Source organism: Belonocnema kinseyi, chromosome 1, assembly GCF_010883055.1.
Source record: "Belonocnema kinseyi isolate 2016_QV_RU_SX_M_011 chromosome 1, B_treatae_v1, whole genome shotgun sequence".
NCBI classification, from domain to species: Eukaryota; Metazoa; Arthropoda; class Insecta; order Hymenoptera; family Cynipidae; genus Belonocnema; species Belonocnema kinseyi.
This window is the reverse complement of record NC_046657.1, coordinates 167,346,424-167,357,166: the sequence shown is the minus strand read 5'-3', so window position 1 is coordinate 167,357,166 and position 10,743 is coordinate 167,346,424. Positions and strand designations below refer to the sequence as shown.

General features: G+C 23.1%; 2 protein-coding genes across 3 annotated transcripts in view; both read left to right on the top strand.

Annotated features, from left to right (window-relative positions):
- The first annotated feature begins 1,138 nt into the window (after positions 1 to 1,138).
- LOC117171700 (intraflagellar transport protein 52 homolog) lies at positions 1,139 to 5,995 on the top strand. Its single transcript, XM_033359246.1, has 6 exons — positions 1,139 to 1,351; positions 4,273 to 4,490; positions 4,633 to 4,741; positions 4,813 to 5,095; positions 5,358 to 5,606; positions 5,726 to 5,995. Exons 1-6 carry the CDS (start codon positions 1,218 to 1,220, stop codon positions 5,993 to 5,995), a joined length of 1,263 nt encoding a protein of 420 aa, XP_033215137.1. The 5' UTR covers positions 1,139 to 1,217.
- Positions 5,996 to 9,009: 3,014 nt separating this feature from the next.
- LOC117172362 (nuclear transcription factor Y subunit gamma-like) overlaps positions 9,010 to 10,743 on the top strand; it is a 26,095-nt gene continuing 24,361 nt past the window's right edge. The window contains exons 1-2 of one of the 2 annotated variants that reach the window (XM_033360223.1): positions 9,010 to 9,180; positions 9,442 to 9,515. Coding sequence is in view for 1 of the 2 variants with exons in the window: in XM_033360214.1 (XP_033216105.1) it covers positions 9,158 to 9,180 (23 nt within the window). In the remaining variant the exon portion in view is untranslated. The remainder of the gene's footprint in view (positions 9,181 to 9,441; positions 9,516 to 10,743) is intronic. The other variant, XM_033360214.1, reaches the window with a different exon arrangement.

Below are 10,743 nucleotides of genomic sequence, written 5' to 3'. Positions count from 1 at the left end.
TTATTTGTTAAAAATTATTTTTTGATCATAATACCTTTTATGTTTAAGTTCAACTGTTTCTTATTCAATATTAAAATATTTCTTTGGTTGAAGAAGCATTACTTTAGTTGAGAATTCATATCTATGGCTAATTTCATTTCAAATTGTATATATTCTTGGAAATTCCATTTTTTATCTGAAAATTGCACTATTGCACTTTTGGTTGTTTTTTTTTTTTAGTTGGAAATGTATGTATTTTGTTCAAAATTTGTCTTTTTTAGTAAAATCTTAGTTCAAAATTGTACTACATATATGGTAAAAAAATAGAGAATGTTACCAAAAAACGTTTTTTGAGTTTTTTTAGTGGACAATATTTTTTTATGTTTGTAAAATTCAAAAAATACGCAAGAAAAAATTATCAGTAATTAAAATATTTAATTTTTTCTGCTCAAACTGAAGGGCTTACTCTTTTAATTTATTTTACACATATGCTATAAATTTTTATGGATAATTTGTATTAAAAAAGAGATTTGTGATTAAATTTTTATTTTGGAGTGGTAAACTCCACCATAATCCCAATTTCATAGGACGAAATTAAACTTTTTGAAACAAAAAGTTTACTTTAATAACTTGAAAAAATATCAACATAAATGTATTTGGATGTTATGTTTTATTTTTGAAAAGCTGTTAATTGAATAATAAAATAAATTTTTTGCTACCTATTTTATCATTAAATTTAATAGCTTTAGAAAAATAAAGAATAATATCCAAAGGCACTATTCCCGAAAAATATTTTTTTCCTCGCTTATTACAAAATGTATTATGAAATACTCAATTGCACTTCTTTTCATTTTTTCGGTATATTTACTAAATTATACAAAAATTAGGTAATATATTTAAGTAAAATATTTAGTGTTCCATCTTTAAACCATATTTTAATATATTTATTATTTGAAAAAGAATAAAATAGTGGTATTTCGGTAAATGAATACTCAACTGTCATATTATTTGAAACCAGTAGTTTCCGCGCAATAATTCTGATTGGTTCCTATTTTTCAAGGGCAACTAATCAAATTGCAAAGGTTTGATGTGACACTGTTGCTATGACAACGCTTGTTAGAGTCATGCATGTTTGTTTATTTCATTGAAACCGTCTGCTATCACTGACAATAAGAAAAATGAGAGATAAAGTGGCATTGTTAGAAAAATAAGTGCTTTTTATTGTAAAACAAATCAAAATGACTTCCGTGGTTGGTGGCGGTGATAGCAATACAAATTTAATTATTTTTGATAGTTCCAAAAATGAAAGGAAACTGAATGAAGAGTTCAAGGTTCTTCAGAGGAAACTGAAGACGAAATGGAAATTTATCGAGTATGTAAATAAATTAACAATTCCAATTTTGTAATTTAAAACTTTTTCCTAGCAAAGCCTAGCTAAATAGTTCTTTAACAAAAAGATAACAGTGTTCTATAAGAGTTCATTTTTTGAATTGAAAATGCTATATTTTTGGTTCGGAATTTATCTCGTTTAATTAAAAATTCTATTACTTAGTTGAACATTTAATTATTTTGTTGAAAAATCCTTTAATGTTTCGTGAAAATAAATTAAGAATTTTTAAAAATAAATAATTAAACTTTTTTGGTTGAAAAGTCGATTATTTGACTTGAAATTAAACTTCTTTGTCAAGAAATTAATTTTTTATTAAGGATTTATAATTATAGTTAAAAAATCATCTATTTGCTTTGAAATGAACTTTTATGTTAAACATTCTACTGTTTTTTATAAAATTAATACACTTAGTTGCAAAATAATATTTTTCGTTGAAAATTCAACTTTATTTAATAGACGATTCTTCTTTTTGGCTTTAAAATTAAATCATTTTGTTGAAAATTCATCTATCGGCTTAAAAATTCATCTTTTCAAGAAGAGCATTAATCTTCTTGGTCAAAAATTGATCTTGTTGCTTAAAAATTTAACAAATTTGTTGAAATTCATTTTCTTTTTATTAAAAACTATTTGTCTCAATCTAAAAATGAAACTGTTTCAAGTTTGATTAAAACTTTGTCCGGTATATTGGAAAAGTTGAAAATTCGTCTTTTTTTATTCATCTTTTTGGTTGAAAATTCGTTTTTTTACATATATTTTTCCATCCGAGTGTTTATCTGAAAATTTAACTATTCCATTTTTAGCTGAAACTTTATTCTGTATATTGTATAAATGAAAAAAAACTTAAATATTTGGTTGGAAATCCTTCTTGATAAAAAAAAATTTTTGATGAAAATTAAACTACCTGCTAAAAAATTTATTTTTCTTTGTCTTACAAATTTAAATAATTGATTTTAAATGCAACTTTGTATCCTGAAAATTAAACTATTCGGTAATAAATTCAACTATTTGGTTAAATATTTAATTATTTTTGAGAGACTTAAAAATTTTGTTGAAAACGTAATATTTTTGGTAAGTTTCAATTTTTTGTTAAAATTGTAAGTATTTTAACAAAAAATTAACCAGATTGTAAAAAGTATAATTTTTTTTTTAATTTAACTATTTTGTTAAAGTCATCATTTTTGGTCGAAAATTCAACTATTTTCTAAGAAATTCAATTACTTTGTTAAATATTTAATTATTTTTTAAACACTTAACTATTTTCTTGAAAAAGAAATTATTTTTGGTCATTTTTTATTTTTTGTTACAATTCTAAATGTTTTAAAACAATTACCTAGTTTCTTCTAAAATCTAATTATTTTTTTAAAGTTTAACTATTTTGTTAGTCATCATTTTTTGTCGAAAATTCAATTATTTTGTAGAAAATTTAATTATTTGGTTAAATATTTAATTATTCTTAAAAAATTTAACAATTTGGTTATAAGCCATTTTATTTTTCGTAAATTTTAATTTTTTGTTAAAGTTGTAAGTATTTAAACAAAAAATTAACTGGTTTGCAAAAAATCTAATTTTTTTTAATTTAACTATTTTGTTAAAGTCATCATTTTTGGTCGAAAATTCAACTATTTTGTAAGAAATTCAACTACTTTGTTAAATATTTAATCATTTTTTAAAAACTTAACTATTTTCTTGAAAAACAAATGATTTTTGGTCATTTTTTATTTTTTTTTTAATTCTAAATATGTTTTAAAACAATTACTTAGTTTCTTAAAAATCTAATTATTTTAAAAAAATTTAACTATTTTGTTAGTCATCATTTTTTGTCGAAAATTCAATTATATTGTAAGAAATTCAATTACTTCTTTAAATATTTAATCGTTTTAAAAAACTTAACAATTTGGTTAAAAACCTAATTATTTTTGGTAAGTTTCAATTTTTTGTTAAAATTCTAAGTATTTAAAAAAATTAACTAGTTTGTTCAAAAATCTTTTTTTTTTTTTGTTGAAAATTTAACTACTTTGTTAAAGTCATCATTTTTTGTTCGAAAATTCCACTATTTTGTAAGAACTTCAACTACTTTGTTAAATATTTAATTATTTAAAAAAAAACTTAACTATTTTTTTGAAAACCTAATGATTTTTGATCAATTTTAATTTTTTATTAAAATTCTAAATATTTGTGAAACAATTAACTAGTTTCTTAGAAATCGATTTATTTTTTGAAAATTTAACTATTATGTTAAAGTCATAATTTTTTGTCGAACATTCAACTACTTTGTTAAATATTTAATTATATAAAAAAAACTTAAGTATTTTGTTGAAAACCTCATTAACTTTCGTAAGTGTTAATTTTTTGTTAAAATTCTAAGTGTTAAAAAAAAATTAACTATTGATTTGTTAAAAATCTATTTTTTTTTAATTTAACTATTTTGTTAAAGCCATAATTTTTGGTTGGAAATTCAACTATTTTGTAATAAGTTTACCCCTTTAGGTTGAAAATGTATCATTCTTAATTGAAAAAAAACTTTTTTGTTCAAAAATAAACTGGCTTAGAAAAAAATCGTCATTTTGGCTTGAAAATTGTATTATTTGGTTAAATCTTTAAATTTTTTGAAAAACTTGTCTCGTTTTTTGTAATGAAAATTTATCTCTTTGGTTATAAAATAGTTTTTGTTTGAAAATTCAACTATTTTGTTGAAAATGCAATATATTTTGGCTTAAAATCTTATAAATTAAAAATCTGTCATATTAGTTCCTCAACTACAGCTCTGTTTATAGAACCACGTGTAAATTTAAATAATTTGATTGTTATTTCTCTATTTGTAATATTCTTTTTCATACAAGAAATTTAAAAGATTGCAAAATATATTTCATAAATTATAAATTAGAATATATTTATTTATTTAGGAACAGCGAAGTTCTTTCACAAGAATCGTTAGTAAGTGGAAAAGTTTTAGTCTTGCCAGGCCCTCGAAGTAAATTTACAGAATTAGAAATGAATTCAATCAGAAGTTTTATCAATTCCGGTGGAAATGTTCTTGTAATGCTTGGAGAAGGCGGAGAAAAAAAATTCAACACAAACATAAATTTTCTTCTGGAAGAATTTGGGATAATGGTCAATAATGGTAAAAAAATGTATTTAAAAATTATTAAATTATTCTTTACTCAAAAGAGATTTCGAATTTATTCTAGACAGATCATATACACTATAAATTACAAAAAAGAATTGTTGTATATAATTACAGTAAAAATGTATTTATTTTTTAGACACTGTTGTAAGAATGAATTACAGTCAGACTCTGCATCCAAAAGAATGTATAATTTCTCAGGGATTTTCGAATAAGTCCCTTTTTCTGAAAAATAGGGACGAGCAAATGTAAGATTTTTTATTATGAAAAAAAAACGATTTTTTTTTTGTCTGAATTAATATTCAAAGGAATTTTACAGAGGATTAAAATTTCTTTATCCATATGGAGCAACTTTGAACGTAGCTTCTCCATCTGGAGTAGCACTTTCCAGTGGATCGATTGCAATTCCTACAAATAGACCAGTCTGTGCTTATTATTCCTCAAAAACCAATTCTGGAAAATTGGTGGTTCTCGGATCCTCGAGAATGTTTACTGACGCTTATTTAGAAAAAGAAAAAAATGATTCCCTTCGGGAAATGATTTTTGAATTTTTCGATTCAGAGGCCGTTTCCACAACTGATATTCACCACGAAGATGTTGATGTGAGCTACAGTTTAAAAATTAACTCAACTATATTTTTTAACGGTTGCATTAAAAAATTTAAGTAAACTAATATTTCAAATGGATAATGTAAAGGAATCTGTTTTACATCAAAGATAGTTACCATCAATGTAGAAAATATTTAACGGAATTCCAGACCAGATGGAAAATACATTTATTAACATTTTTTAATTAAATTTTTGTCCTGACAACATTTAATTTTTAAATAAATAATTAAATAATAGTTTTGTTTTGATTGTTCAGTACTGGGAATATAATTTCGTACCAGATATAACTCAGAGAGCAGATGAGCCAAAAGTTTGCACTCAAGATTTGGAAAATATCGACATGCCTCGAGAATATACAAAATTATTTAAAAGAAGTTTTTATTCTGTCAATTTAAATATGGTACCGGCTGCTATCAAAGCGTACGAAGTTCTGAATGTAATTCACGAGCCTTTGAGTTTGATTGCTCCAAATTTTGAAACTCCCCTGCCACCCACTCAAGCATCGGTAAATATAATATAATAATATAAATGAGAAAAAATTGCATAAATTAAATAGAAAATTAATTAAATTTAAATTAAATTTAGATGAAGGAAGAAAACAAAATTTTTTAATATTTCTTTTAGGTTTTTCCACCCAGTTTCCAGGAACTTCCGCCGCCAGCTTTGGAACTTTTTGATTTAGATGAAGCTTTTAGTTCCGATTTCTTGAAACTCTCTCAACTGACAAATAAATACATGGCAACGAAGGATCCTCTTGATGAAAAAGAACTCGATTATTACATTCGCGAATTTGGCGGAATTGTGAGAATTTCCAATTCGGAAAAAATGACTGCAAAGGAAGTTTTAAATCACGTTTTTCTCAAGTTGTGCAGCTACAAAACAATGCATAGTTAATTCTAATTTTATGAAAAATGTACATAAATTTCTAATAAAGAAATCTTTTAGAAGAAATTAATTTTAAGGCCGTGAGTCGTCCTGCTTTTTAGTACTAATAGCGAAAATCTTCCAAACTTGATTGATGAAGCTGGGATAGATATAAACTCACATATTTACGAATGACTTAAAATCGAGTTATTTAAAATTTAAATTTCGCGCCTTCTATCAGGTATTTCCTGCCAACAGCGATAAATGCTCTGTCTCACAGTTCAATTTTCAACTAAAAAGAGGAAATTTTGAAGCAACAGCAAAATCGAATTTTCAACAATATTTTTTAATTCTCAACTATAAAAATAAATTTCTAGCTAAAAATAAATTTCAACGAAAAATGGAAAAGTAAAAATTTCAGATAGTAAATTCAATTTTCACAAAATAGTTCAACCTTAAAATTTTCAGTTATAACAAAAAAATCTAATTAAACAAAATAGGATATTAATTTGCAACCAAAGAACCTAATGTTCAAAATTACGAATTACAACCACAAATATTTTACATAAAAAGAGACAAATTTACAACAAAATATATGAATATTCCACGACATAGTTGAATTTTTAACTAAAAAAATCAATTTTTAAATAAAAATGAAATAGTTAATTTTTCAGCGTACGAATAATTTTAAAAAATCTAAGTTTTAGCAAAAACAACAAAAAATTGAATTTTTAACAAATATACAGATTTTTAATTATGTACTTGAATTTCCAACAACAAAAAATTTACCAAAAATGGAGTAGTTTAATTTTCAGTAAAAAAAAGTAATTTTGAATTGAAAAAAAAGAGTTTTAATAAAATAGTTGAATTTTTTACTAAAGAAATGAATTTCCGACTAAAAAAATTTGTTTGAACCAAAGTGGATAAGTAAAATTTTCAGTAAAAAAAATAATAATTTTCAACCAAATTTCCAGTAAAAAAAATTAATTTTGAACTGAATAAAAGGGTTTCAATAAAATAGAGCAATTTTTTACGAAAGACATGAATTTTCAGAGAAAAGTTTAATTTTTCAAAATAATGGAAGTTAGATATCCAGTTATAAAAATAATAATTTTCAACAACATCAGTAAATTGTCAAACATTTTTTACCCTTTTAAGCAAAAAAAAAAAAAAGAAATCTCAACAAAATGGTTTAATTTTCAACAAAAACAAAATTAATTTTTAACCAAAATATATTAACTTTCCAGTGAAAAATTTCAATTTTCAAGCAAAAGAGAAACGAAATTGCAAAAGTAATAGTCTTAACCAAAGAAATGATTTTTTTACCAAAAAGAATCATTTTTAACGAATCGAGACGAATTTTTAACCATTATAGTTTAATTTTAAACAAAAAAATATTTTTCAACCAAAAATGGAATAGCTTAATTTTTCCGTAAAGAAATTAATTTTGAACTGAAAAAGTGTCCATAAAATAGTTCATTTTTTAACGAAAGAAATGAATTTTTAATCGAAAAACTTAAAATTTCCAATTAATGGAAGTTAGATATTAAAAAAAAGAAAAAACTAAATTAAAAAAAAATAACCTCAACAAAATCAGTGAACTTTCAAATATTTTTTTTTCCTTATGGGCCAAAAATAAGAAATCTCAACAAAATAGTTTAATTTACGTAATTTATGGACGAACCCTAAGACGAATTTTTATCTAAAAAAATTAAACATTTTTAAATTGAAGTTAAATGTTCAGCTAAAAAAATTATTTTCAATTAAAAAAAAGGAATTTTTAACAAAGTCAGTAAATTTTCAACCATTTTTTAACCTTTTGAAGAAAAATTAGTTTCAACAAGATAGTTGAATTTTCAACAAAAAAAGCTTCATTTCACTAAAATAGTTGAATTATCATATAATAATAATAATAATAATAATAATAATAATCATAATAATAATAATTTTATTGAACCAAAAAGATTAATTTTCAAACAAGAAAATTAATTTTTTATCAACAAGATGAATTTTCAACTAAAAAAATGATTACTGACCATTTTAGTACATATAATGAAGTTTCCAGACTAACAAATTCATAAATAAATGTTCATCATAATAGTTCAATTTTCAACCAAAGAAATGAATTTTCAGCCAAAAATAGATGAATTTTCAACTGAAAAAAACATATATTTTAAAGCAAAAGAAAACAAATGTTCAAAAAATAGTTCAATTTTCCACCAAAGAAATCATTTTGTCGCCAAAAAGATTAATTTTCAAAGAGAGGAGTTTTCATAAAAATATAAAAATCTTCTACCAAATGGTTGATGTTTCAACAAAAAAAGCTAAATTTCACCAAAATAGTTGCATTATCAAATAATGATAATAACAATAATTTTATTGAACCAAAAAGATGAATTTTCAAACCATAAAAATAATTTGTTACGAAAAAGATGATTTTTCAACTAAAAAAAATGTTTACTGATCATTTTAGTACATAATGAAGTTTCCAGATTAAAAATTAATTTTAAATAAATAAATGTTTATCATAATAGTTCAATTTTCAACCAATGAAATGAATTTTCAACCAAAAATAGATTAATTTTCATCTGGAAAACCATACATTTTAAAGCAAAAGAAAACGAATTTTCAAAAAAATAGTTCAATTTTCAACTAAAGAAGACGTCATTTTGTAACCAAAACGTTTAATTTTCAAAGTGAAGAATTTTTATTAAAATACAAGAATTTTCAACAAAATGGTTGATATTTCAACAAAAAAATATAAATTCTCGATAAAAAAATAAATAGTTACATTTTTATTCAACTAATGTCAACAAGAATAAAACTAATTTTCACCAAATAGTTACAAATTTTCAAATGAAAATGAAAATCTTCGAAATGGTATCTGTCGGCTGGCCCTCGGTGTGCAGACATCTTGCCAGCTGACGTCACAACTTAAATACCTAATTCCCGCCACGCCGTCTGTCGATGCGCGAAAAAACTATTTTAATTTCTGCGCATTTTGCGAAAGCAAAGAGCCAGATTGTGCCAGATAAGAGCGAATGAGAGCGAGGTAACGAAACAACATTCGCGTCCTACGGACTTTATTTGTTCCCCAGAAAATCAGTTTTTCAGGACCAAAAATATTGCAATGTATAGCAACTTATAAAATACTTATTATTTTTTACACTCTTGTGTAAAAACGGATAAAAGATGTCTCTTTTCTTCGTAAATGCGTGAGTACAATGCCTTATTATTTTTGTAGGTTATGTTTATTACTTTTGTTTTGATTATTTAATTATCAATTTGTTACGTTCACTGCTTCAAAAAAACTTAATTTATTATAACATCAAACCTTTTTTTATATTGCTTTATGAAAAAATGTTTTCAATTAATAAAAGCAAGGTTTTGGATCTTTTTACGTAAATTAGCTTCTTGTACAATAATTGTTCGAATTGCTTCAATTTATCCATATTTTTTTCGTTATAATTTTTTAGATACTTGCTGTACATTCTCCATTTTTTCGTCCTCATAAATTTGTGTTGAATACTTAGGAAAGTATTCATTGTAGGTAATTTTTTAAATAAGCTTTTGTTTTATCGGCAATTTTAACCTACAAAATAGTTTGTAGTTCAACATCATAAGATTTTTTTTTCATTTCTTTATAAAATAATTAATTCCATTTTAAGATACTCCATTGTAAAAGAAAGTCTATATTGGGACACTACGAATAAATTTTTTAAAAATTTCTCACCATTGGGCAAGTTGATTGAAAAATTTTTAATTTTTTGTTTGAAAAATAATTTATTTTTTAAATTTTGGTTGTTTAAGTGTGTGGTAGTGAATAAAGGTAGACGAAAAAGGGAAGAAATTTTTTGTGGAATTATAATATTTAAAAAAATAAAAAGAAATGCAATTTTGTTAATTTGTACGTGAAGTTGAAAAAATAATATGAGCCATTTTTACACAAGATCCGCAAAAAATAGAAAAAATATTTTGTTTGTAAATGTAATTTCTAATTAAACAAATTAAACTGTTACAAATCTAAATTATTATTTTTATAAAGTCTTAAATAAATAAATAATTTTAAAATACCTTAAACAGAAAAAAGTAAGAACAACATTTTTGAGTCAAAATATAATATTTCAAAAAATTACGAAATACTCTTTTAATTTATACTTAAAGTTGCTAAAAAAATGTTCAAACAATTTATTATGTTTTTAATAAACTAAAGAAACACGTAAATATTTTTAAGCTTCAACCAAAAATTTGTTATATTTTTTACTGATTCTGTGTAAAAATGGATCAATTTTCAGGATCTGCAAAAAATATTTTAAAACTAAAACTTAAAAATATCATTAAAAAAATAAAAAACAAAAACCTTTCTTTACATCTTTAAGTACAAATCAACAAAGTGCCATTTTTCGTAATTTTTTTTTTTTTTAATATTATATTTACTTCCATAAACTTTACCCAAAAAAGTTTTTTTCCATATACTAAAAAATAAAAAATTTGAACATTTTCAATTGGCTTGCCTAATGGCGGGAATATTTTTTGACATTTTTTAAAATTTATTCGTAATACCACAAAGAAAATTTTGCAGTGCTATTACTAATGATTCTATTTATTTTTTTTAGTTTTTTTCGGCGGTTTAAATGTAAATGATTAAATTTTCAATAGTTCATATCATTTTTATTAAAAATTTCATCGAAATTTTTCACATCGTCATGTTTCTAATTTAAAAATTGCTGAAATTTAAAAGATGAACAATTACATTTTTTAACGTTTTAATTTGAATA

Excerpts from the sequence above, each read along its gene's own strand:
- LOC117171700 (XM_033359246.1), top strand. The coding sequence starts at position 1,218 with ATGACTTCCGTGGTTGGTGGCGGTGATAGCAATACAAATTTAATTATT. Across the intron at positions 4,742-4,812 it reads AAAAATAGGGACGAGCAAAT|AGGATTAAAATTTCTTTATC; the intron begins GTAAGATTTTTT and ends GGAATTTTACAG. Across the intron at positions 5,607-5,725 it reads TGCCACCCACTCAAGCATCG|GTTTTTCCACCCAGTTTCCA; the intron begins GTAAATATAATA and ends TATTTCTTTTAG.